The 27,232-nt window shown below is 43.0% G+C and overlaps 3 protein-coding genes and 1 long non-coding RNA gene across 10 annotated transcripts in view; 2 read left to right on the top strand and 2 right to left on the bottom strand.

Moving 5' to 3' along the window:
* Positions 1-1,474, bottom strand: part of lmbr1 (limb development membrane protein 1) — a 38,336-nt gene extending 36,862 nt beyond the window's left edge. Inside the window, exon 1 of the mRNA XM_072710659.1 lies at positions 1,189-1,474. Coding sequence (XP_072566760.1) covers positions 1,189-1,251 — 63 coding nt within the window. The 5' untranslated portion in view covers positions 1,252-1,474. The remainder of the gene's footprint in view (positions 1-1,188) is intronic.
* Positions 1,475-1,490: 16 nt separating this feature from the next.
* Positions 1,491-13,635, top strand: nom1 (nucleolar protein with MIF4G domain 1). 4 transcript variants are annotated; one of them, XM_023838715.2, is made up of 12 exons: positions 1,491-1,926; positions 2,289-3,224; positions 3,311-3,423; positions 4,639-4,834; positions 7,284-7,610; positions 8,217-8,327; positions 8,655-8,819; positions 9,069-9,190; positions 9,890-10,022; positions 11,918-12,049; positions 12,825-12,934; positions 13,396-13,635. In XM_023838715.2, exons 2-12 carry the CDS (start codon positions 2,322-2,324, stop codon positions 13,571-13,573), a joined length of 2,490 nt encoding a protein of 829 aa, XP_023694483.2. In that variant the 5' UTR covers positions 1,491-1,926; positions 2,289-2,321; the 3' UTR covers positions 13,574-13,635. The 4 variants fall into 4 exon arrangements, with proteins under 4 accessions (XP_023694483.2, XP_023694481.2, XP_023694482.2 ...); XM_023838713.2 differs by having other exon boundaries at positions 1,491-2,022; XM_023838714.2 differs by lacking the exon at positions 1,491-1,926 and adding an exon at positions 1,970-2,059.
* A 5,494-nt stretch (positions 13,636-19,129) lies between these two features.
* On the bottom strand, positions 19,130-21,985 carry mnx1 (motor neuron and pancreas homeobox 1). Its single transcript, XM_023838728.2, has 3 exons — positions 21,267-21,985; positions 20,005-20,165; positions 19,130-19,638 (listed from the first exon to the last, which is right to left on the bottom strand). Exons 1-3 carry the CDS (start codon positions 21,757-21,759, stop codon positions 19,348-19,350), a joined length of 945 nt encoding a protein of 314 aa, XP_023694496.1. The 5' UTR covers positions 21,760-21,985; the 3' UTR covers positions 19,130-19,347.
* The window catches only part of LOC111857647 (uncharacterized), a 39,703-nt gene continuing 32,533 nt past the window's right edge, over positions 20,063-27,232 (top strand). For 2 of the 4 annotated variants that reach the window (XR_002841410.2, XR_011989908.1), the window contains exon 1: positions 23,426-23,495. This is a non-coding gene — a long non-coding RNA (uncharacterized lncRNA). Of the gene's footprint in view, positions 20,145-22,937; positions 23,105-23,425; positions 23,496-27,232 lie in introns of those variants that run through there. The other 2 variants (XR_011989910.1, XR_011989909.1) reach the window with 2 other exon arrangements.

Raw genomic sequence — 27,232 nt, 5'->3', positions numbered from 1 at the left:
CAACCAGTCGGCAAATCCCATAACACACTCCTGCAAATTTTCTAGAAGGTCAGCAGGCTTAAAGTTTCTCCTAAAGGCCCATTACTTGCAATTGAGAAGTAAGAACACATAAGTGCAGGCCCACAAGCTTGGTGGTTAAGGACACAGGTCCACAAACTGGGAAATTCACACTTCCAGGAGAGAGAAAGTATTTACCTGGATTTAGCCTTCACAACATGCAGGTGAATTAACAGGTGAAAATACACGTCAGCCTGTACAGAAACTCAATAATGCAAATAGAACAATATACAAGTCTAACCTTAAGGTACTGCCTGGCATCCTATATTAGCCTGAGCCAACCAATTACAGCCACAAAGTTTGGGGGGGGGGGGGGGGAATAAGGAAGCATATGGATTAAATTAGTGAACCAATACTACAGGGGGACACGTGGTAAACAGCAGGTGGGGCAGATATCAAAATTCAATTTACCAACAGTCAGCTCTGATTTCACTGACAGAGGACAGAAAATGGCATTTGCACAGCAACATGGAGGGAATTTAATCCCCTTCTTCATAGGTTATAATCTGCATGAATATGGTGAGCCATTGCTTTTTGTTATATTGGAAAATGAAGCATTAAGACAATGGGTTTAACAAACACGCAGACCGGGGTGTAATCTGGCCTAAAGGCATCCTGGGAGGGGGAGTGTACTTAGGGTGGTGGGAAGGCCTACGATGCCTTTGTTTTGCAGACTATACATCCGTCATCTCATCTACATTCAACACCGAGGACCCAAAACATGTAGGTGGGGAATCTCGCGTTTTAATCAGCTTGTATCATGGATTGTTTTCAATAAACCCATTTTCAAATGGTAGGGAAGGTCAACATTAATTATTTATTATAGAGTGTGGACAAGTGTGCCCTGCATGTCCTTTTGGAGTTCTTAAGCTTGCAACTGTGTTCACAAATCATGCATTGCGTCCATATTCTAACGGTACTTAGTTCATAAAATTGAATACAATAAAGTAGGAATGCCTTTTGGAAGGGAAACTCTACATTTCAGTAGCTAAATATCAGGACATATTAAATGCACCGTTTCTTTCCTAATGGATACATTTCAAAGCTCGTTTATCTAAGTTTTTAAATGCCATATGCGAAGTGCGCGCCCCTATTGCTAGCTAGCTAACTAACGGTTAGCGTCTTACTTACGATATACTCTCGGACTTGGCTGTGGAAATTCTGCTCTCTGATAGTCACATCGTCTGCTTCCATTCTTCATATTGCACAGACACATATAACCACTTGTACACGACGCACAGCGAGTGTCCTGAAATGAAAACGCTCCTCCAGTCGCACCCGAAAAACGGTCTCCGCAGCAGTTACGCCCGTTTCCTATTTTCTCCTATCGGAGACTCGAAGCTCGGTCGACGCCGTGAACCGCCTCAAAATATACGACATCATCAAACCTCGACTCAGGATGGGGGAGGGGGTGATGTCATAACTCCGCGCCACAGTGGTGCTCAGGAACAGGTGATACCCTTAAGTAGATGGCGTTCAGCGGTGCTGTTAAATATTCGAACAGAATTTGTAGGCATGGGCAACAAGACTATCACCAGTTCTTCGTACTATACAGAAATTCATACCAAGATGAAATTTTGGATTTAGCATCGTGTTTTTAATTCCAATATTTATAGTTATTTCATTATCTGAAACTAATTTGAATTTACTAATAAAAGGTGTTTATTGCTCCATATTTTAAAGTGAGCAATGAGATTTCTAGTCAATTAACTGGGCACGTTGCTATTTAAGGGAATATATCGAGTTATTATAATGGGAATGACACTCGTATATGCATTGTTCGTGAATAAAAATGCACGCTTTATCAACTGCTAGAAAACCACCGTCTTGCCTACCACACCTGCTGAAGAACAGCAGTATAGCTTCACGGTACGACTCTGAAGAACCACACCGAGGCAACCGGAAATAGACAATTATCACATCCGGTTCAATCGATGACGAAGTGAACTCAGTCCTTCAACGTGTGTGAGTGAACTGCACATGTATAGTCAAGTAATCTATTGTATGTACTTGTTTGTGTGTGTGTGTATATATATATATAATCGAATATTGGTCACTATATATGTGTATGTGAAATGAAGCTGAGTATATCTATTGTCGATGGTAGGCGACATTATTTATGTATATAACCGGTTTGCGACAGCAATAGGCTGTATGTAGCCGATACGAACATATAACACGTGTGGTCGTTTTATTTTGAAGTTTAAATTTAGTCTCGTTTAACATTTCAGCAAATTATTCTGTCTATTCAAATTCACTTCAAGATGAAGGGGAAAGTGCAAAGAAAATCGAAAGGAAAGGGAGACACAGAAAAGTTGAAGAAACTTATGATGTCAATTGATGAATTTGTTCAAAACAAGACTGGTGGCAGCGGTGCCGATGAGTTTCGGAGCCTCAGTCACGTTAAAAAGAAAAGCCGAAAAGAAGTGCGTAGGGAAAAGAGAAAGCTCAAAAAAGCAAAAATGAAACGGCCCCCCAAAGACGATGGAAACATTAATAAGAACCAACAGAAAAATGTAACTCCTGTTGAAAACAAGACCGAAACCAAAGTACAAAAAAGCGTGCGCTTTCAGACGGAGAATGAAGTCGGGTTTACTGAACCAGGAGCGTCAAGGAAAACCAAAGCGAAAAAGATGCAGTCTCAGCAAGGAAAGAAGAAGAATCGCCTACAGGAGACTAGGAAGAAAGCACTGCTGGAAGCAAACGAGGCGGAGGATAGGGAGATAAAGAAGCTGGAGCGTTGTCTTGGTCTCAACAAGAGGAAAAACAAAAAGAGCCTTCCTATGTCCTTCGTCGCCGATGGCTTGGATTACATCTTGGAAGCCCTCGACGCTGGATCGGCGGGATCTGGGTTGTACGAGAGTGACGAGGAAATGGAGATAAGTAAGGAGAAGTTTGACAAGTTAGCTGATAGTGAGAATGAACTTACAACCAAGGAGGAGGATGCGACTGACAGTGATGATGGTGAAGATGATGATGATGATGGTGAAGATGATGATGATGATGATGGAGATGATGACCAGGAGAGTGAAAAACATATGGAAGAAATGGATGTTATTGAAGAGGAAATGGAAGAAGATTTCTGTGATGAAGTTTCTGAAGATGGCGATATGGAAGAATTCCCCAATGAGGAAGACACAGTGGAAGCAGATGCTCAGGAGGAGCTTGTACGTCAAATGCTATCTTACCTTTCTTTTAAAATAATGTTTCTCTACATTAGAGCCAGCATCATTGCATTGAAACTGTTTTTCAGCCCGTTAACGCACCTGGGAAGTATGTGCCACCACAACGGCGTGAAGTGGAAGACAGCAAGCGGAGAGCGGAGCTGGAGCGACTGCGCAAGACCGTGAAAGGACTCGTGAACCGGTATTGCTTTATAATATCTATCCATCCATTTTCTGTATCTGCTTGTCCTATGCAGGGGTCCGGAGCCTATCTAGTACAATACAGGCGCAAGGCAGGGAATAATGCAGAGTGGGGCACTAGTCCATCAAAGTTAATAATAGTAATTATAATGCTGTGCAATGGGCTGGCATGCCAGTCTCCCTTACCTATGTGGTATAGGCTCCACGCTAACTGTGACCCTGTACCGAAAAAGGGTTTATGGAAGATGGATGTATGGGCAGATATTATTAATAATGTTCGTGAACGTTTAGCTTGTGAGATCCTCAATGACAGCCGCAGGGCCTTCAGAACACGAGAAGGCAGCATCGGGCCTTGGGGTGTCACCATAGCAGAAATTTAGTAGTCGGCAGCATTGCCAGTGGAATCCCACAATTCTTGATACCCACTTCAATACCATGGTAAAAAAAAAACAAAGCCCTTCAAGTAATAAAAAGAAACAATTATTAACCTTACGAATATAGAACCGTGCCATGTAACCTTCAAAGGCGTATATGAATTAATAAATAAATAAGGTGAACTTAAAGATTAAACAAAGAACACTGACCAGTCTCAAAGTATCAAGTGCAACACTGGCATGTAAGCCTTAAAATGAGAAAAGCACGTAACACAAGTCCAGGGACTACATGAAATGTCCAGCCTTCACTACGTGGCCGTACATGAAAATAGCACCAGGTGACAAAGCGCTCGTATCACCAATCACAAGCTTAAAGGGAGACGGAGGTTAGTTTCTTTGGAATAATGTCGTCAAGACGGTCGCCTGGCTGAGCAAGACGTTAAGAAAACAAACCACAAAATCACTTATGGCAGCGCAAAAACTTCACAGCAAAATTATAATTGTTTTGTGCAAGTAACGTTTACAGGAATCAATTTCTAATCTATTGACATGGCATGATTGTTAGAGTTAAGGGTGACGCGGTGGTGCAGTGGTTAGCACTGCTGCCTCACAGCAAGAAGGTCCTGGGTTTGGTCCTCAGGTCAGGTGTAGGACCTTTCTGTGTGGAGTTCACACGTTCCTGCCAAGGGCTCCAGTTTCCTCCCACAGTTCAAAAATGGGTGTTCAGTTTTACCGATTTAAAGTGGCTAAAAGTTATTCTGAGGAAATTCAGTTTATTTACTCTTTCCAAAAAATAAAGTACAACGCCTTTGGCCCTTTTGGACCTTTCTCTCTTTCCGTAGGCTAAGTGAGCCCAACATGGCATCCATCAGCGGCCAGATGGAGGCCATGTACATGAGCCACAGCAGGAAGGACATGAACGACACGCTGACGGCCGTCATGTTGGAGGCCTGCGTCAGCCCGGCTCTGATGCCTGAACGGCTGCTCATGGAGCACATCCTCCTGGTCAGCGTTCTGCACCACAACGTGGGGCTGGAGGTAAGACCCGCCTCCCGGCCAATCAGGAGCTGGGCCTTACCCTTGGGGCCAGCCTTGGCTGGTGATTGACAGGGCAGAAAGGTTAAAGTGTGCTATCATACCATGCTTAATGTTCCCAGTCCTTTATATCACACGCATCCATGATATGATATGATATGTTATGCATGGCTATGAATTTTTTTAGCCCCAACTTTGTATACATTGGGTTTTATTCTCTCTGGTTTTATGTCAATCAAGTCAAAGCAAGATTGTTCTAATCATAATTAACCAAAGTCTTGTTGGAGGGAAAAACAGTAGCTGTCTAATTTAAAATTATTTAATTCTGTAATAATTTAAATTATTTATTTGTGTATTAATCTTATGCATAGGCAATTCTACAGCAGAGGTAATTCATTTACCAAAATATCAGCATTTGGTGTCAGTTCTTTTCATATTGCAGCTGGATTGAATTGTAATTTTGTTACCATTACCGTTGAACTAGCCATATAATAATCATAAGTTAAAAAAACATAATGGAAAATGATTGAATCTAAATTTATTGGCTGGGACTGATTTTTGGGACTATTGTAGTCTGGTACAATATTCCAGTATCAGATTAAATGAAAAAGCCAAGTTTGAGGTACGGTGGTGCGTGAGGTTGTGTGTTTGTGAGAGAGAGAGACTCTGCCTCATGAATGAGTGTTTGTGCCCAGTTTGTTTAGCTGGCGGCTCCTGTGTGCCGTATCTCTGTGTGATCAGCTCACCAGCCAGGCAGTCAGCTGATTAATAGCACAAAGGTCACTGGCACCTTGACCCTTGGGCCGGACGGCTGAATGTCACACGGCTCGCTTCCTGCATGTGAATGCCGTATTATGTCCCACGTGGTGGCAGGCATCGATGTAAAAATGTGCACAGTACGCTGAGCATGATGCAGAGGTAAGAGAATCAGTGCCGGGTTCTTGGAAATGAAGGGCACTTGCTTCTAGCTTTTAGCATTTGCAGGTCAAAGGTTGTTGAAGAAGGGGTGAAATTTTATCTGTTGTTGAGAAAAATCGCATTTAGGCATTTCACAGACTTACTCTTAAATGGGAGAATTGTATGGTGTTCGTTCTCATTTCTGGTGAGACAAGATGATAAACTCTGCTTTTCCCCCAACACTGTTTCACCTTTTAGTTATTTTAAGAACAAATACTGAATTTATTTGGAAATCTGGGTCTAATGCTCAGGTGACCTAATTATCATTGACCCTCAGTAGGGTTGTCTGCCCAAAAGGAAGTTGTTTTTGTCAGCAAGGAATTACTGGCAAATTTCACTGATGGGGCACTCATTGATTGCTGTTAAAAACAAGTGTATATATCATGTCAAATGTATTTATAGAGCGGTTCATTTTGGTGTAAGGCTATGTTTATCGAAGTGTGTCAGCTTAGCCATTTAAAAATGTCTTCTAAGGTCAGCCACTACTGTCCAATACACCTGTGTATTTTTTGACTAAACCACTACTCCACCTTGTCTGACTAATCAATACCTCATTGAATTATTTAACAAATTTAACTAAGTGATTGTTTGATTGATTGAGATCAGTGTTTCCCCCAGGTTTACAGCTTTGGGGGGGGCAGATGGTCACTAACAGGATTCATGGTGTTCATGTGTTTCTTTTAATGACAGCAGTCAATATAACAACTGAACTAAACATCAGGACATCTCTTTTTTCTTCTGATGCTTACTCTCTGTCTACTGGTGGGAGTGTGCTCACCTGTGTGTGTGTGTACGTGTCTGTGCGCGCACATCGGGGCGGAACTCCACCATGCGCGATACAAAGAGCAGAGGAGAAATGTAAACGCCCCGACCATGTAGAGACAAAAATGACAAGCTGTTGTGTAAATAAGATAACAAAAGGCTTTTTAGTTTGTTTAATCGAAAGACAATGTATAGACCTGTTCTATAGGAAAGGTAACCTTTAATGACTTTCTGTTGTGATCTCGTGCTATAGAGAAAATAAAATTAAATAAAAATGAACTGGACCTTCAAGGGGGGGGCAGGACGCCCCCTTAATATAATGGTAGGGGAAACACTGGAGTTGGTGGTGATTGGTGTCTTTAAAAAAAATACACGGAATGGCTGAGGTGCCCCTGAGGAGAGGTTTGGGAACCAAAGCAGTGTTCATCTAGCCATCCAACAGGATCTCAGTGACTCTTCGGAGAACAGAAGAAATTCTTAATTTTTATTGTGTTACTTTTAATTTGCAAATGTTCTAATGTTAAATTGTGTTTTTTTTTTCTGAGCAAATATACTTACTAATAATAGCCTCAAACATTATCTTTGAACGCCCAAGACTTTGGCATAGTACTGTGTGTGTGTGTGCGCGTGTGTGTGTGTGCGTGCGTGTGTGTGTGCGTGTGTGTGAGTGTACACATACACATAGACACGGGAAGTGATGATTCAGAGTCCATTGAACTGTACCGTTTCACAGGTGGGGGCTCATTTTTTGGAGGCGGTGGTCCAGAGGTTCGACGCCGCATATCAGGCGGCAGCCAGTGGCGGGAAGGAGAGCGACAACCTGCTGGCCATGGTGGCACACCTCTACAGCTTCCAGGTGGTGCACGCGCTTCTGGTGTTCGACCTCCTCCGCAAGCTGGTGGGCGTCTTCGCCGAGAAGGACATGGAGCTGATCCTGCTGACGCTGCGCAGCGTGGGCTTCGGGCTGCGCAGGGACGACGCAGGCGCCCTCAGGGAGCTCATCTGCGAGAGCCAGCGCAAGGCCAGCGCCCTGGGCGAGACGTTCCGGGAGCAGGCCAGGGTACGAAGGTGCATCTTTAACACTTGTGCATGCGCCACCAGGCGTACGAAATTTGGTCGTAAATGCGCCCGTTGGTCAGAATTTTATTTGTTTATTTTTTTTACCGTTATATTTGCAAATGGTTGATAAGCAATGTAGTTGTTAAGTGAGAAGCCAGAGGCCAAAATTGTGGAGACACTTCCAGTTTTTAGAGATTGCAGAACTTTATTTAACTGTTGCTCCATGTAGTTGTCAAATGTATGATTTGTAAACATTCTTTGACTATGAACATTGCCGCCAGTATCGTGTAGTCATATTTAAAGCATGATGCCAGAAATGCTGGGTATTTCCACAAGGTTGGCCACTGGTGTATTATATATTATTTTAAATAAGTATTTTTTTAAAAATTGAATTATGAGTTATATGAATATGCAATATTCCAGTTTATCACAGTTTTCTTGCACTGTGATTGACAAGATCGTAATGTCATCTCTGTGTATAACCCGCGGAAAATGCAACTCAAACTGACATTAAAGACGACTTTCACCGATCATCTGATTTCGTGACGCCCCCACCCAGCCACTGGGTATCTTGTTTCAATGCTCTTACTTTCCGAACGTATTTCAGGTGCGCTTCATGTTAGAAACCATGCTGGCTTTGAAGAACAACGACATGCGGAAGATTCCGGGCTACAACCCCGAGCCGGTGGAGAGACTGAGGAAACTGCAAAGGACGCTGGTGAGGGGCTTGCGCCACTAGAGGGCACCAGATTCATGCATGACGGCCCAGGATCTGTGTCAGAAGCCGAGATGTAAACAAAGGACCTGAAGAGGGATGAGTAATGAAACTAAGCCCTGTAACAGTGCCACTCGCACGTTTTAGCGACTTAAAACCCGGTGGAAATTCTAGACATCAGCTACCACACAGATAATTAACAGTTAGCTGAGAGTGTAAGTGTGAAAGTGTGGTATTGCTATTAAGTTTGATCTTCTGTGAACCAGATAGGTAAATAAAAAGCAGACCGACTGCTCGTTTGAAATCCTGTCTGCGTGACGCCCCCTGCAGGTGCAGCGGAATGCCGGCGGCAGCGACGTAAAGCTGAGGGTCTCCCTAGAGAACTTGCTAGCGGCGGAGCAGGTGGGCCGCTGGTGGATCGTGGGTTCGAGCTGGAGCGGTGCTCCCATGATCGGGGAGCACGGGAAGACGCAGCCTGCCGCCGCCGAGGGACAGGTAGACGGGCCATTACCCCTTAGCCACACCCCCAAACCGAGACACATAGAAGATCCACCTTTCAGAAATTTCTTATTGAAAACCCTATAGTGTAAATAGTTTCTTTTTCTTCTTTAAAATAACGTTATGCCTGCTACTTCCTGTGATGCAGGTCTGGCCATGTGCGTTCATTAGCCCTGAGGACAGAAGGCTGGATTGCTAACCTAGTTTTTATAATTCATCCTCTCTGTTGCCTTTAAACTCGCTTAGTTCAGTGCGAAGGTCCTGGAGCTTGCCCGGAAGCAGCGGATGAACACCGACGTCCGGAAGAGCATTTTCTGCATCATCATGACCAGTGAGGACTACCTGGATGCCTTTGAGAAGCTGCTGAGGTGCCCCCGCCTGACCGCACTGCCCCTGTAGGAGCCTTGGTAAAGTGCTGGAGTCCCAGCTGGTAATGTGATGCTGAGGAGCCATGAAAACCAGCTGTGAGGAGCAGCTGATCTCTCAGTGGTCAGAGAGTGAAGGAGCCGCATCTCCTTTCACTCGGTCCCCGTTGACTCGCATGCGATCTCTGGGTCACCAGCAGAGGGCGTTACAAGGACGCGGCAGGCAGCTCTCGGCCAGTCGCTGACACTCCCTTCCTGTAAGCCCTTGGCCTTCGTTTACCAGCGAAGGTGTTGAACAGCCAACATTAAATGTGATTGGAAGACAACAACCTGTTAACACTCCCTTCCTGAATGCCTATTGGCCCATTTGTGTACCAGGGCAGTCACATCATATGTGATTGGAGAACTTGAGTGAATTGCCATGATGGAGCCCTCGCCCCCAGGTCACCCCTCAAATAGTGCTAAGTCTGCCCCCTCCAGGTTTAGTGACCATTACTGGCCAACAGGGGGCCCCCGAGCCTTGTGTGTTTTGAGTGGTGATAAACACTTCCGATGTGTAAAAGTTTTGTAGTGTGTTGTTATTAAGTTAACTGTAAAGAAGTGGGGGGGGGGTGATGCTGATGACGCAGTGTGTGGTGTGTGTGTTTGATTGGTTGGTTTGGTGTGTGATTGACAGCGGCCTCCCTCTCTTCGCCCCCCCAGGCTAGGCTTCAAAGACCAGCAGGAGCGGGAGATTATCCGCGTTCTGCTGGACTGCTGCCTTCAGGAGCGGCTCTTCAACGCTTTCTACATCGTGTTGGCAGACAAGTTCTGTGCTCACGACCGGCGCTTTCAGGTACCTGGGCCTCCGCTGTGCTCCATTATTGCCATGACAGGTTTTTGCTGTTTGCTTATAAGCCTCAGAAGCGTTTTATAGACCCAGTTCAGGCGACGGGCAGCAGAACCGCCCCCTGTTGGCCACAAACAGTCACTACACTAAATATGAAATAAAATAAGTTCTTTGTTTAGGTGATGCTGAAACAGCATGAGGGGGGTATTCCATGAAAGTAGCTAAAGAAAGCCAGACTTTCCCGAAAAAGTCAAGCATGAGGGGGGTATTCCATGAAAGTAGCTAAAGAAAGCCAGACTTTCCCGAAAAAGTCAGACTCAAACTACCTCCATCTCTAAACTTAGCCTCATGTTCCACGAACGCGGTTCAGCTTTAACTAATCGAGGCTCATACAAGACAGACTTGCATAGTCTCATTAGTGCGCACACCCGAGATATTTAAGAGGCCCAAATGAATGGATGAACGATAGATAGATCAAATGAGTCGGAAAGCGTGTAAAACGAGAGTGGTGTTTTTTTTTGCCGCAGAACAAACGCTGCTGATGGAGCTGTATGAAAAATACAAATATGTAATCACTAAAAAAGGCAATACTGTGGCCATAAACACAGCCAGGGAGTTGGCTTGGCCAAGAATTGCAGACAGACTAAATGCGTAAGTTATGTAAATGTTACAAGAGCCTAGTACAGTGGCAGGATGGTACAGTGGTTCATGTTGTCGCCTTACACCGCGAAAGTTCCTGGTTCCATCCCCATAGCCAACGGGGAACTTCCTTGGTTGAGTTCATTCTTACTGTATAATGTTATTCTGTATTATTTGATCTCCGTAAAATACTTTCAATTGCATCCGTGTGAAATGTTCTGCAAAAATAACCGTATCTTGTCTTTTTACTAATAAATTTTCAAAGTAGACTGACTAAACAAAATATAAAAATATCTTCCCGTTCATATTGCTTTAACGGATTTTTTTTCAGCTTCAGTCATTGCATTTCATGTTTGACCTTTCAAATATGGGTATGTTTTTATTTGAATGACAGTATTTTGGAATTAATTGGAATGCTGAGACATGATTTTTATAGGCTTTGTTATATTTATTGCATGACGTGCGGAATTTCATCTGGCCAAACGATCATTTGGGAATCTGTTCCCACACGTCGGACGTTCTTTGAGACAACGCTTAACTAAGCGAGACGGTTAACCTGGTCCGGAGCAGACTTGTTCACTCGCATAAGTTACCATGGTAGCTTGGCGGGGATTCATTTAAGACACATTGATGGAACACATTAACTCCCACTTAAATGAGCCAGAATTGTTGAAATAAGTCAGACTTTCCCTTAATCCTGCTTCATGGAATACCCCCAACATCTGCTACATCTGCTACATGCTCATTATAATCAGGGCCTAAAACATTACTGTTTGTTTGCTGCAGCCCCGTACACTTCCTCTACAGTCTAACTTCTTTTAGTTAACTATTTATTTGATTGTTTGTTTTTTAGGCTTTTAAATGTGTCTTTTAAATGTGACTTTAATGTTTTTTATTTAAATCTATCCTTTGTCGTAAAGCACTATGAAATGCTTTGCATCTGAATTTTGCTATATAAAAAAACTTGCCTTGCCTTCATAACAAGCCTGCTACGATCTCCTGATTCTATTTGCTAGCTGTTTATGTAGTTTTTGAAACATCTTAGGGGGTTGGCGGCCTCAAAGTGACATTTTGAGTGGGGCCCCAGAAATAACATGTGGGGTTATCACCGGTCTTGCGTGTCTGGGGTTGTCGGTTTGGGTTTGATTTTGGCAGCCAGCTCCATGCTTGGAGTTTACATGTTCAGGTGACAGTGAGACCAATGCAGGTGAGCAGGCTCTCAGGCAGGAAGGTCACCCCTGACCGCTCCCCTCTGCTGCCAGATGACCCTTCAGTTCACCCTGTGGGACAAGTTCAAGGAGCTCCAGAACATGTCCAGCAGCGTCTTCAGTAACCTGGTGCATCTGGTCATTCATGTTCTTCAGAAGAAGACTCTGTCCGTCTCCATCCTGAAGGTCCGTTTCCGAAGCCACCTTCACATGAACACACAAGTGTCAAACTTATTATTACGTAACGTGTTCCGTCTTTTAAATAATTTGTAGTAAATCAAATGACTAGTTAGTGAAATCAGGGTCCCGTGTTTCAGACAGAGTGGGCGTGTCCGTCTTGTGGCCATCCACAATGATATGAATCGATTTGAAGATGCATAGACGTGTCAGTCATGGAGCTGACATTTTTCAAATAACACGAGACTTCAGGTAGAAAAAAAAAAAAAATCTGTTTCCAAACCAGTATCTGTGCATTTCCAAATAACGTACTCGTATTCAGATACATCCCTAGTATTCGTTCAATGCGTTGCACTATTCCGACCCAAGAATGATGTACTGAATGGTACACGCCATTGTAAACCGCCCCCCCCCAATAATCAAAACAAGCCAATATAACCCCCTGGGTCCCCTACATCGGTGGAGACCTCAACCCCCCACCCCAGTGCTCAGCCCAAAGTGATGCCCTTGATTACAACCCTAATTTTTTGCCAAAATGTCATTCAGATGAAATGTGGCTGGATACAATCAATGAAAAAGAAAATATTTAATAACATTATTGTTTAGCTTATCATTATCTAGGCAAGTTTCCCTTTTGGGCAGCGCCCCCTAGAGGACAAGGCCCCAAGCAGCCCAAATGGCCACACTACCCTAATATCAGCTCTGCATACAGATGATGTCTTTTTAGACTATAAGTCTTGTCCATAGCTGTTGATGACTGATAAGCACTTTCTGTTACTCACAGGTCATTGAATTCGGGGAGCTGGACAAGACAAAGGTCAGGTTCTTACGGCAGGTGCTGAGCAAGCTTCTGAGAGACACTGACCATCAGGTCCTGGGTGAAATATTTGGAAGGTAATCTTTCCAGGAGCTCTTATCCTCGCTTTTGTGGAAACCTCAGTCTACTCCTGCAAGATAAATGAAATAGTTCTGCATAATCGCGCAAATATTGTCTTGACTGATTTCAGTGGAAGTGTTTGTAGGTAATTTGGGACGTTTAACTTGCTGATTAATTTGTGCGACTTTTGAAACTCTGCCATCTCTAGTAAATAGGAACGTTGGTTGCTAAGTGACCGTCTCCACAGTAAACCAGTGGGATAAAAGCATGATGTTCCAGGGATCACGTGTCACTGGTGGGGTGGGGGGGGGGGAATCTGATAACGTTTGGTTCTGATTGATCCACGGGGGGTGGGGTTTGGGGTTTCAGCCAGTTTGTTATGGCAGGTCTGTGCGATTAGCATCTCATGTTTGTCTGTGTGTGTCTGTCTGTCTGTGTGTGTGTGTGTCTGTCTGTGTGTGTCTGTGCGTACTGCCAGGATTTCAGGGCTGCCCAAGCTGAAGGCAATGCGGGAGGGCCTGAAGCTCTTCATCAGCCACTTCCTGCTGAGGAACGCGCCCCCCGATGGGGACGGTGAGGGGGCGCGGCGGCTGAAGGAGGGGGCTCAAGTGGCAACCAAGGCCATGGAGGCCAAGGAGGATCAGCTGAAGCTGTGATCATGAACACCAGTGACGTCCGTCATTCATAAAGACGCCGCTGACGTGGAGCCCGCTCAGGAGGCGGGGGGGTGGGGGTGGGGGGGGGTGGTCAGGACGACAGCAAACTGCTGTGCTAACAGGAAGTGCCAGACGATTGGTTTATTGCTGGGGATTGAACGATTCAATGCTTCCAGTCCTCACTGGAACCTAAGAATGATGATTTACCAGTGCTGGTCACGGTCACACGCAATCCAGTGCCTGTGGTATGAGTCACTGTTTCAAGTTGTTTGACCTTGACTGTTTGACAATTTGATTAAAATGATCATTTGAGCGAAAAAGACTCTTCATCGGAGTATCAGAAATGCTGAACCCAGTGTCGGGGTGAGCGGTTCTGCTCGTGGCGGTCCAGCTGTGTTCGAAGTGGTTCTGTGAATGTGAGAACTCAGTCTCTGTCCAGTCAATGTGATATCTGGATAAAATTCTCAGCATGCACTGGGGCCAGGGAGTAGGGTTGGATAGTCCTGGCGTGAACAGTTGTAAAGATGCCGGAATGTGGACGGAGTGCCGCTGTTACCTGGAGAAGAGCAGGATGGGGCCCGTTCCCGCGGAGCCCAGCGCTCCTGGATTAAAGGTGGAAGTCACACTCCCCGGCTGATATCCTCTTCTCACACTTAGAGCCCCATTGTGCTCAGTGTCCCTCCAGTTCCTGTTTGCTTTGCTCCCGGGCTCCCGCTGTTTGCAGAGGCCAGGACGGATGTGTGCCTGGTAATCTGGGTCTCGCGGGTCGCTTTCAAGCCTGGGGGGCCAGGGGCGACCTGCGAATGACGGCTTCTGATAAATGTAACTTGGTGCGCGCTTCCCCTTTAAGGAATCCCGAGCGTAACCTTTTTTTGTTATATGTGCGGGTGTACGTGTGAAAGCCTCAAGGTAAATGTAAGCATCTCTCTCACGGGGAAAATCAGGGACATCGTCGTCACTAGTGGCCACATCGCAGAAGGGGCCCAGGCTATGGGTCCTATAATGTGACCCTGAGTTTGGGCTCTGTAACAGAGTCACAGCTTCCGGATCTTTCTGCAGGTCCCTGTAGGTCCACTGGAGCACACTGGTGCACCGGATACATTGATGGAATTGCTAGATCCAATACAGCAGCTTGACATAAAACGAGGCAGTGCTTTGATTAGTAATGTTACAGTAGTAATGTTACAGTATAGTAATGTTTCAGTAATAATGTTAGTCATCCATCCTTGATAATCTTCCTGCATTTTCCAGATTTGGGACCTGTATTTTTGCCTGTGGCTACACATATTTTTTTTGTGTAATCGTATGACTAACATTTTTAAATTAAAGCCTGTAGTCTTGACAGGTGTGTGTGTTTTGTGCCTGCAGTGTTTATAGATTCCACAGTTATCCAGTGCAGGGTCACTGTGGTCCTGGTCTCACACTGGGGAAGGTCAAGGCATGGGTCACCCTGTACAGCCCACCAGTCACTCAATAAGGGTATTTTAGCCTTGCTGGTCTATGGGTAGTACTCATAGTGTGAGACTGGCTTGTGTTGTTTGGAAATACTCTGCTTATGGCTCATTGTTTAGCAGTGTGACCTCACACCCTGCACTGTGGGTTTGATTCCTGTCCCCTGATCAGCATGTGTGTAGTTTGTATGATCTCCCTGCCTTTGTTTATTCTTTTTCTTTCGTTTTTTCATTTTTATTTGTTGTAGTTTAAAGTGTTAAGATTTGGCATTGTAATATTTCAAAATCTACGTAAATGCTAAAGTGAATCATTTGTTTTTCATCATTTGTGTCCCCTGCCTTGTGCCCTGTGCTTCCCATAATAGACTCCATGCTCGACATGACCCTGTACTGGATGAGTGATTATGGAGTATGGAAGGTGAGTTGCATCCCACAGATAGGATGAGGATGTCAGTTTGAATCTCCAAGCCGGCAGAGTGAAGTCACCGTTGGGCCTGCATACAGTGGCACTTCACTTGGGAGAGAAATCTCCGCTCAATAATAAAATGGGAATTATCTTGGGAAATGCAAGTAAACTATCGATTTGGTAGAGTGTTGAGTTTTCATATAACTTTGTACGTTTCAGTTGAGAATTGTCTCACAAATTGGTGTGAAGTTCAAAACTACAGGGACTGCAGTCCTGGTCCCAGCCGATTGGTGACCCATCCAGGGGGGGGGGGCAGGCAGGCAATCGGCGCACGGGTGGGCGTGGTCCTGTGATTCACAGCGGCCTCAGGCCTCACAAAGAGGACATTGTTGAGAGTCGAGAAAGTCGAGCCCCTTCAAGATAAATCAGCAAATAAACAAAGGGGGGGGGGGGGGTGCATTGACACCATTGTCTCCCTGCTCCTCTTTCCTTTTTTTTGTACTTGTGTTTAATTACTTTAACGCGACTGATACTGCCCCTGGCGTGACCTTTTGATGTCTAATAGAAACAAGCTATTACCGCTGTCAGTCTCGAGTTGATGCCCGCCCCTCCGTTTTGCTGACGAAAGTCCTATTGACTCTGTGTGCCCCCCCCCCAAAAAAAAGAGTGCCCCTTGCTGGTGGGAGTGTTGATGAATAGATAACACGGATCGCCCTTTCTGTGCACTTGCAGCTGGGCAAACTAGAGTCCCGTCTGGGGATTACACTCCGTCAATAAGTAATACTCCTTAAAGCAGCCTGCATCGAGGCACCTCATTGGGCAGGTGCTCCAGTCCGCGTCGTCCATTACCCCCCCCCCCCACCTGTCCAGGACCCATCTGGACCCCCTCAGATCCAGGTGTCTCAGATGAACCACCACCCATTCTGGGATGCACCGGCAGTATCATTTAATAAGAATTGGAATTAGAATCGAGAATTTAGAAATTAGTGATCGGTGGTCATTGTTGACAAATCACAGCATATGGTGCACAAAATCGAAATGTATCCTCTGCATTTAACCCAAATGTGACATAGCAGGGGGCAGTGAATTCAGCGCCTGGGGAGCAGTGCTTGGGGGCGGTACCTTGCTCAGGGTACCTCAGTGGTGCCTTGCTGGTCGGGGATTCAAACCAGCAATCTTTCAACCAACTTCTGTGAGAATGCGGAGAATTGTGTCCGATATGCATGACATTTATTTTGCATGATCTTTTATCCAGAGCAACGGACAATTGAGAAAAAGTCCCTAGAGCAATTGGAGGTTTAGGGCCTAATCATGAAATAATCATGACCATGGGATTTGAATCACCGACCACCTGATCCTAACGGCCGAGCCACACAACACCCTGTAGAAGCATTTGAGATGGACCTTACAAACTTATTGCCACAGACTGAAAACAAAATAGCAGCCATACTTAGTTATGTTTCATGTGTCCAGTAACGGCCTAAATCCATGAGTTCCTGTTTTTGAAAATGCGGGCGAATGAAGATGCCGCTTATGCTCTCCTCCTTCACCTGCTGTCTCCCTAGATCCTGGTGTAGGAGATAAAAATCCACAGATTGAGTGAAGCTACCTATTAAATGTACAACCGCTGGCAGCGCAAGTGCTAAATGTAAGCCGACGCGACTATCAACAGTAAATGTGCCGCACGTTTTTATGAATGTAAGACGTTGAGAGCGGCGCGCGGCCGCCCCGAGGGGTGTCAGTCACTATGCCGTTATCCGTAAATGCCGCAGTGTTTTGTTCTCAAACATGCGTATATTTGTTTTTTTCCGTATTTTGGTGCTTAGTTTTTTTAATTGTATTCTACATCTGTAAATTGCAAGTGTATGTAATAGCACAAACTTTTTATGTATTATTAATACAACACATGAGGGTATCAGAATGATCGTGTTATACGTTGTTGGATCCGTCGAAATGAATATGACAGTTTAATATTTTGAAGGTTTTGTACGTAATGCCTAAAATAAATTGCCCAGGATACGTATTTCGGATAAGTTGCGCTGATTGATTAAAACTTAACACTAGTCAGTCACAATAACAGGCGTAAAGCTTCAATTAAAAATTTGACCAAAGAAAATGTTTCTCGTGAGGAAAAGAATGACGCATTTAAATAAATGTATTTTTCCTTTATATTTTTAGTTCATTATTATTATTATTATTATTTTATTACTATTATTACACATTTCTGTCATTGTAAAATTCAAACATTTTGGCGCAATAAGGACTCCTAGTAGAGCAATATAATGAAATACATTTATATTAATAGCCTACATTTCTAAGACTTTTTGTGCAGTTCATGTCACTCCATGTGATAAGATTTCGCGGTGACCACGTTTTTTTATATTTTAGGCACCATTTGCTCACTCGCCACCGCTTAACATTTTGAACAAATAACATCTATCACTACACATACATAAAATAATTACTTTTATCCATTTCCAAAGAACGACAATTTCATATGTCTTAGCAAAGCCCAGCCGTTAACTAAAGTTTATATACTTCTCATATTTTTCCAGCTTCCATTAAAATGTAACGGAAAATCGAATCTGTCGATTATACTGATGCAAATATTTATCCAAAGCAGCTAAAATAATACTCAGCCACATCAATGCACTCGATCTTCTTTGGTGTGGTGGCACACGGGCGCGCCGCGGCTATTTCTAACAAAACCCGGATGAACTTGAGCGTCAGCGCGCCCGATGATCGATGTCCCTCCATTTCAAAGGTTTATTAATATCAGCCCGCTGCTGCTCTGGTGCGAGATGTTTCTGTTTGCTTGTGCGCACATTTGCACCGATTCGCCAGCGCTATTAACAGAGATCGCCGGGCCACGACCTGGTGAGCCGGGCAGGACAGGCCAGATGAATGCAGCATCAGCTGTGTTGTTCACTGTACAGCATATTTCAGCCATACCGCGATGGCTCCCTCTGACAAACAACAGAAAACATATCCGAACAGCTCTTCCGCTATTCTAGTCCATATGCACGCTCAAATCACAAATAATAGGCTATATTTAACTTGCATGTAATAACATCAAATGCTGTAATAGTTGTAATATAGCCTAGTTTACAGTAAAATTACTAGCGCCATTGTGTAATTGTGATTTGCGATCTGATAAACAAAATTCCAAATACTTAAAATAGTTTAATTTAACGTTGCTGCCAAATATTGCACCTATACGGTAGCCTACTATATTCTCCTTTTATTAAGACTTATAGGCCTAGACGTTGTCCTAATTGCGGCCAGTCGTCTTAACAAAAAAATTAAACACGGTTTTATAAAACAATTTTATTTAATGTTATTTGCACCATGAGAAACGCTAAACAAAAATTTAGCATGCAATTTTAGAGCCATTTCTATAAATACCGTATACAAAAATAAAGACGTTACTTTTCTTCTTCACGTAAACGGTCTTTGACAGTTACAGATGTACAACCACACACAGTTTAAAAAATAAAAATTAAAAACGCAGTGGTTATCAAAGATGAACAATTGGGATATTTAATTAAGTAGGCCTATAAAAATTGCTCACACTTAAGTAGCCGTGAGGTGCGAGGGAATGAAATTGAATTTTTAAGACTGATTAAACAACATTTCTAAGGGAGAAAAAAACATGCATTGTAACAGATTCGACCGGTACTTTCTCAACGTGAGACTAAGTGTCATTGTTAATGCAAATAAATCAGATTTTTATTTTTCTGTATCAGCTTCACATCAGCCGTCGATGGAAATTATTTTATATTTTTAGTGATTAGATTTGTAATTTTAACTTTCAATTGCAGGTAATGAATACATGCACGTTTCTCGTAAAATTAGACAGACCGTTTAAAATATTCAATAAAAAGAAAATAAATGTTACCGCCGTAGGCCTAATCATCTTACTGCTGCGGACTAATCCGCCCAGTGTGACTTCTCTCGTCCTCCGAGGAGCAATCCGACGAGTTGTACAGGTAATTATCATCCGCTTCTTCCTCGTCACTGTCCCTGATGCCTCTTGTTCTGTTGTTTTTCACGGGGTCCGACCGCTGGCAGTCCGTCCTCTCCGAGCCGTCGGACTTGTCCTGCGCGTTTTTGCCGTTCCTGGGTTTCTCGGCGTCCTGGGCCGCTTGCTCCTTCGCCTTCTTGCTGCGCTTCCATTTCATCCGCCTGTTCTGAAACCATATTTTTACCTGAAAAGAAGGCGTACATCAGCTACCGATATCATAACCTTAAAGTAGGCGCATATGTTCACCGGTTATGCTTATCTGCTTATCGTCGTGTGCTTCTTAAATCCTTCTAAAGACTTCTATGGGGAAAATATCGCATAACTACTGTACACCTGCTAATTTAGATGGCATAACAGCACACTTAAATATATATAGGTCAGGTCAGGTTGGGGAATATGCACTGGTATGTGATACATAATATTGGTATTTAATATATAAATAATATAATATATAAACCATATATATATACATTTTATTAATGCTATATGACGTTGGGCCCGCTGCAGAATAGCTATGATTTCATTCCTTTCCCGGAGGTGATGCATTTACCTGGGTTTCAGTGAGCATTAATGACGTGGCCACCTCGAACCTTTTGGGCCGGGAGAGGTACTTATTTAACTTAAACTGATGCTCCAGTTCCAAGAGCTGCTGGCTGGTGAACGCGGTCCTTGGTCTTCTGCACTTGCCCAGTAAGTTAGACTGCGCTTGAGCTACAAGAAGAAGGTTCTATGGTGATTTCAGTTGAAAATAAACGACAAAATCTAAGTCTGCTACATTTGCATTTCGTAGCCTATATATAGGCCTATGTGCTGTCGCAGCGTCCCTCATCAGAAGGGGATTCGACATAGATGAGTTTAGGTCTGTGCAAAGGACACTACACAATGCTGTGTTAGGGACCCATTTACCAAAACCATTATGTGTGTATGTAGGCCTATATATGCATGATTAGCAAGTACATCTTATAACTTTAATAACATAACGAAATGTGTGTTTGTTTTGTGAGGTTTTGTGCTGTTTGGCCATATGCATATGTATAATTTTTCCCACGATGTGTAAGACGAATAGCTAAATATAGTAAGGGTAAGGGTAATTATTGTAGAGTTTCCACGCATATGTTTTTTCTGGTATTTTGTATTTCTGAAAAAGGCGCGGTGAAATTCTCTAAGTCACGAACGGTCAATTTGTCAAACCATGCACAGTCAATAACTATGGTTGCATCCCCTTAGTTTCTGATATTTAGAGAGAATCGAGGCTATTTACCATCTCTCCTGGAGCGAATCTGTTAAAATGAAAGTGAACAGAAAGGCCAGTATCTGGTGTGCAAACACTTCGCCGGCTGAAAATGTCGCACTGCCCCGTTACTTTCCCACTGTCCATTATCTCGTCAATTTAGTTCCTGTAAAAGAGGCGGCTGGCGCACGAGTTAACTGGCTCAATGAAGGCACTGTTTTCCAAGTGAATTTCGACATTCAGTAAAATCTCCCCGTTGCCTATTTAGGCAATTATGACCTGTATGTCATCGCAATTTATGGAAGCATTTTAATGTGCTTTTAAATATTAGACCTATCAGCCAATTAATAAATCTCGCCAAGATATTTATTATTTTATTAAAGGTAAGACACGTAAAATAATTCTGGATTAGAAATGTACGGCATATTTTGGCAAAACTCATGTGCATATTTGAAATATTGTCCTTAAGGGAGCTGTAACAATTACAGAACAAAAAGTTGGTCCTAAATGTGAACAAAAGGACCATATTAGGCTGTTAATTCAGTATTAGCAAGGACCACAGTTTTAAGCCGTATACTTACAGTTGAAATCCGACATTTTCGGAAGCATCATTCCTGCTGTGGAGACGCGCAGCCAGTGGTCCAGTTGAAACGTTCCTGCGGTGAGTTTGACGGACTCGTTGGGGTGGTGGTGATGGGACCCGTGCTGGTAGGAATAGGAAAGGGCCGGATGCTGACCAAGGGCAGCCGCAGAATACGTATACATTGGGTGGCCGTAGAAAGCCTGAGGCGGAATGCCCGCGGTACTTTGAGGATGTAATCCAACCATACTGGAGTGGGGGTTATTCAAGAAGCCCGGTTTGGGAATCAGGCCGCAAGAGGAAATCCTTGGCGGCGATGGGCTCTCAGTCCTTAAGGAATCGGTGCTGGTGTTCAGCTCAGAAGCGTTTACACTTCCGGACGATGAAAGGGAAGAGGAGGACAGAGAGGTAACCAGCGCCAGGGGAGAAGTCTGTACTTTTGGAGGGTCGACAGCCAGGAGCGCGTCTATGCGGAAATTTTTGGATTTTTCCATCTGGCCTGGAGTCCCAGTCGCTCCAAGTGGTGCAACTTAAAATGTCTTTAAACGGTCTCAGAGCCTGGATGGTCTACTAATGTGACTTACGATTTGCGCTGGACTGAGCGCTTAACTCCGCTGGTCAATTGAAGTCCTTCTGAGTAAGAGGATTGGCTGCGCTGGCCGGGCCGGGAGCTTTCCTATTGGTCCGCGTCCGCGTGTTTATGGTGGACGTAGTGCCTTTTTTCCACGTCTTTGTAATTTTTAAATGTATTTATTTACTTTGTTATTCCCAGAGGCATCCTGTCCCACCTTGATTCCATTGCGCTGCCTTTCATTTTGTTTATAGCTCTATTTGTTTCACCCTATTAAAGTTAAGATGCATGACGTATCGGGAGCTTTGCGTAGCTCGCGTCCTGCTTTAGGGCTAATTAGTAAGCTACTCACCCGCAATAAAAACGACGCATTTTTGAATGCAGGCTATGGAGAAAACAGAAAGCTGTCGCTTCGTTCATTACTTTGTGTCGAACGCTATTGTACGTGATCACATAACACAAAACTTTGCTTGTCAAATAGTAATTTCTATGTGGCCATTATGGGTGAAGTATACTATTTTGTGAAAACGAGAAAACGTTTTATGCAGTTATGTTTTTATCATATTGGTAACTTAAAGCACCTGACGAAAAACGTTGCAAGTGGTTTCTCTTAAGTTATTATAGTGCAGCTAAACAATATAAATGTACTTTATTGTTCCCAAAATCTGCCCCCACTGCGGCACGTAGAAAACGAAGTGCCTCACTGCAAGGATAGTACACAAAAATAGACACCGATATATGTACACTTTCATGTATTATGCATACATAAACGATAATTGTATTTAACGTAACATATTGGTTTTGCGCTGTTATGCAGGGATGCTGCAAAAATAATGGCTTCAGTTTCTCTGTTTAGTTAAAGTATGAATGTCGCATATTCGTTTATTTGTCTAGTCGTCAACGTACAGCCCGTTTTCGGTGATCTATGGAGATATCGATACGAAGTGTGCAGGTGTTTGATTATCTAACAAAATAATATATTAAAAACAAACGTGCCCATTTGTTTGGATCCAACGTGTAAAAATGTCAAAAATGTTTCCATGTGTGTTGAAGTTTGTCGCCGGCTCAGTATCTAATCGCTTCTGGGTGTCCCCCTTTCTCGTGGACTCGGATCACGGCACACAGACAGCAGGGCTAACTTTGGTAGCTTAATTGGGTCGGAATGCAGGTCCCTGGCCCCCCACATCGCGCTCTGCGCGCGCGGTCTTCGCTCCAGATCTGTCACCTGCGAATCGAAAGCAAGAGGACATTTAAAGGATGCTGCTTAGGTATGGTGGCGGAAACTGGTTTATTAATTCACCTGCATGTTCGTTAAGGGCAACAATATAAGTGAACTCCTTGAATGATTTTGAATATCAGAGCAATTATAAGATCAGATTTAAATATTTGTGTCGGTCTTTTTTTGTCGTATATACGTCTACAGAAGTTTCCCAATTATACATAAAAATTCAGAAAAGATCATAGTTAATGTTTAGTTGAAATGTTGACGCTGTCAGAGTAACTGTAGTTGCATGAGACTTCTGTCTCCGGATTTAGTTTTTTTGTTGGGGGAGGGATATAGCCTACAATTCTTCCGTGCAGCTGGAACTAAAACACTCACTTAAATCTTATCACAAAGGCCTACTTATGATGAGGAGAGAAACAATGATTCTGTGAAAGGTTCGTATTTGTCTTATAGATTTTCCTGTACCTGTTATATTAATAGTGACGTGTGCTTTTTTTCAAACAGTCATATACACTTGTAGTGAGGCTAATTGTTACGCGTCAGATTTTTGATTTTTAAATTTAGTCTCCTTCCAATGACAGGTAGCGTGTTCATGGTCATTCTGCCACCATGGTTCTGTTGCTACTAAACGTCAACTATACATTGCCTACATGCACACTATACAACACCTGGCTTATATCTATTGTGTTTTATTGTTTGTTTGTTTTTACTCTCATACCCGCATAAACCATATTTTCAAGTTTTTTTTTTCTCGTGCTTCTTTCGCTTCAGGTTGCATTTGCTAGAAAACACCACGGAAGCGATTCGTTTTAATTACACGTGTAGAAAACCCACACAGAGGCAAGCACGTGCCTACCTACATGCAGGCACATAAGAGTTTTAACACATTGAAAGTGACAGTTGACGTACTATTGTTGTCATACGAAACCTGGCCAATTACGTAATTAAATGTGTCAGCGGGGAAATTCAGTTGAAAGCCGCCCCAATACGCGCGTTTGTACGCCTCCGCGGCGGAAACGCGCTAAGCGGTGGGTCAGGGTGCTTTTATGTCTGACCCATATTGCACATTTCACCCTGTTTATATTTATGACGTACAGAGGCGAAATTGTTATCTGGTAATGCAATCAGCAATTAAGATAAAGTTTTCATTATTTTATATAAGCTTAAATTCCTTACTTTCTGTCATTTTTTTGGGGGCTTTGGCTTCTCTTCATCGATTTAACTTTTCTTGCAGCCGCCCGTAAGCTTATATACCAAATCACATTTATAATACTGCAGTGAAATCTTAAATTGAGAAACATGGTTGAGTTTTTCATTTCATTAGGCCTATGTATAATTGGTTTCGAACTCGTATTAAATAAACGCATTGTTTTTCAACAGTATTGAAAGACTATAATTTTTAGATGCAAGCTGTGCACATAGAAAATCTTGTTCCAGTGATATTTTACAAACGAATATTACACATTGCAAATATTAGCACAAGTTAAGACTGGACTTTTATAAGTTTATTAAAGCTTATAGTTTAAGCTTTGTGGAAGGTGAAATTGAGACATGTTAAGCTGACCAAACTAGTGTTGCTAATAAGAACGTAAAATCCGTAAAATATATGGATGTGTTGGGTATATTCACGTATGCTGCTATACAAAAAAAACAGACCTGCACATTTAAATGGGCCAAATTAGGCAGGTTTAAAACAACTGTTATTTCACTGCAGTATATTATCTGACGCTGGGAAAAGCGGACTGTAAATGTTCAAATTTGAAGAAATTACTCTTGTAAATAGAATCCTGTAAACATGTTTGTTTGCACTAGGCTAATGGGGGGGGGGGGGTGTATAGCGATGGGGAATCCACCCTGCCGCGCGATCTCCTGCACTCTCCACTGCACTCTCAATTTATGGATAACTGTTTAAGGACGCTGCCCGGTTTTATCAAAATTGCAGCCTTTGTGATATGACATTTAGTAGATGAGATTGTTATAAACCCCGGTGATAAACGTGACATGGGATAACTTGAATTTGTATAGAGGAATAGGTGCGTTTTTAAGCAATTGAGCTCTGAAAATGTATTGGCCAGTGCTTTGCTCTAATAAGCCATTTTAACTTAATGGAGGAAGAGGTCAGGATGAGAATTATTGACACCCTGTTGCCCTTAACCCGTCGCCCAATAAAGCTGATTAGTTTTTGTCAATTCATCAGCTAACCACTCTCATGGGACTGCATCCAGCGTTTATTTGCTCATGGGAAATCAACAAGTCACCGGACAGGTTTAACTGAAGAATCACGATTTAATTAGGAACCATAGATGATATTAAGGCCGATTACGAAATAATAGCTGGACACTTACCAACTGATATATTAATGATGAATCTCGCGTCAGCCAGCACCCGCGGTGTGATGATATGGCCGCTCCGCTTTAACTCCTTAATGGACGCTTGAAATTGTAATGCATTCTCCAATATTCCTTTTTCACTTGGAAATAAATTTAAAAGAAACCATTAAAACAGCGTTTGCCATAGGTTGCATATATGGAAAAATAAACCTGAAATCGTTGTTGTATACGCCGTATATTATAAGTTAGTAGGCCTACTGGTCGTGCACTGCATGGAATACGGAACAGAGGTGTAAGATACCTATTTTGGGCCCCCTAGCAAAATCTCACCCAATTTTATGTATGATTTTATGTATTCGGGGGCCCCTGGGAAGTGATAGGCCCCCTGAATCTGTCAGAGTGCCCGTGCTCCTCCGACTCCCCTGATACGGAACGCACTTTTAAAATCAACTTGTTCAAGTATTTATTGTTCAAATTGGTCATTTGAGAAATACATGAACGCAACATATATATATATATATATATATATATATACACTTGTTTCCCAAAAGATGTCTGTCGTTGCGATCCGCTACGTATACCTTTTTGGACCTCTCTGAGCCGAACTCTGCTCTACACTACCCCCCCCCCCTCCCCCACCGCCCATTGGTTTAATTTCATTAAGAGATCGCATGAATATTTCTATTAAACCACATGTGAAATATGAAGCCATTTAGTCTTGGCCTGAACCAATCATATAGATTTATAACTCCTATTCATCACATCAACAGGAGGGGCAAATTAATATTGCTCGCTGCGATGGAAATAGACCCGAAACCGCCGGCTTTCTAGAAAGCTGTTAATTCGCTCCGTAATTACTTTCACAATTAACTGAAATACAAATCAAAGTGACAAATCGAAATAGTTTATATATTAATTACCCACGGTAAATGTGTTCATTATAAAAAGGCGATTTAGGGGGATCTTCTCTGTCTCTTTTATTGCAATAAATACATTCAGTTAAATTGGCAGAAATGACCGCTGCCTTGAAACATATAGGGCTGCTTTTAAACGCATTTATGACCGTAGCCGTTTTATCAATTTTATCTGTCGAGTAAGGCAATTCCGAGTGTATTCACTTCAGGTAAAGACCTTGAACGATAGACTATGTGATTAGATGTTATTATGAAATCACGCCTCTAATCGCCAAGGCTTCTGCTCTTATCCTTACATGGTAGAGTTTTGGAACTGATTCTGGATCCAATTTTTTTCGCGAAAAGATGTGGCCTCGCTGGAATTACAGTATTATTGGCTAATTTGTCGGAGGCCATTAGGATGAGAAATCGCATCCTCCCGTCTGATTTAGTGAAACATCGATATGATCATTCACTGCCCTTTATCTCATCGACCTCTTTAATTATTTTTAGAAGGGCGTGATTCATTTCTAATTTAATACTATTCGGTTGTACTTATTTGTAAAGGCTCCGTGACAAATGTAATATCCCTTAAAATAAACAAGAACCAAGAAACTTGCACACTTACACATCGGACTAATAAGATTACCCAGACGGACGTAGGCTACATATGTATTTATTCACGTCAATGGCGTGTTACACGAACAGCATTTAATTGTGAGTTGAGTCGTGAACAGCTCACCTTTGCTTATCCAAATTCCTTGGCTTAACTTGCCTTCCTAAACGTGATTGAACTACCACGCACAGCCTTATCTTTTAAGTTATCGGCTACCAACAAATTGCAATATGTCACGTTTTTGCACCGAGATATTTACCCCGCTTAGCTCCTTAAAAATGCTTTGAGTCGCGTTGAGTAAAATTAAGGACAGTTTTTGTGCGAGCGAAAAG

This window comes from Paramormyrops kingsleyae, chromosome 4 (genome assembly GCF_048594095.1).
Source record: "Paramormyrops kingsleyae isolate MSU_618 chromosome 4, PKINGS_0.4, whole genome shotgun sequence".
In the NCBI taxonomy this organism is placed as follows: Eukaryota; Metazoa; Chordata; class Actinopteri; order Osteoglossiformes; family Mormyridae; genus Paramormyrops; species Paramormyrops kingsleyae.
This window is presented reverse-complemented; position numbering and strand designations above follow the sequence as displayed.

Excerpts from the sequence above, each read along its gene's own strand:
- nom1 (XM_023838712.2), top strand. Across the intron at positions 3,424-4,638 it reads GTGAAAGGACTCGTGAACCG|GCTAAGTGAGCCCAACATGG; the intron begins GTATTGCTTTAT and ends CTCTTTCCGTAG. Across the intron at positions 9,191-9,889 it reads GCCTTTGAGAAGCTGCTGAG|GCTAGGCTTCAAAGACCAGC; the intron begins GTGCCCCCGCCT and ends TCGCCCCCCCAG.
- mnx1 (XM_023838728.2), bottom strand. The coding sequence starts at position 21,759 with ATGGAAAAATCCAAAAATTTCCGCATAGACGCGCTCCTGGCTGTCGAC. Across the intron at positions 20,166-21,266 it reads GAAAATGTCGGATTTCAACT|CTCAAGCGCAGTCTAACTTA; the intron begins GTAAGTATACGG and ends TTCTTCTTGTAG. Across the intron at positions 19,639-20,004 it reads TAATGCTCACTGAAACCCAG|GTAAAAATATGGTTTCAGAA; the intron begins GTAAATGCATCA and ends CCTTCTTTTCAG.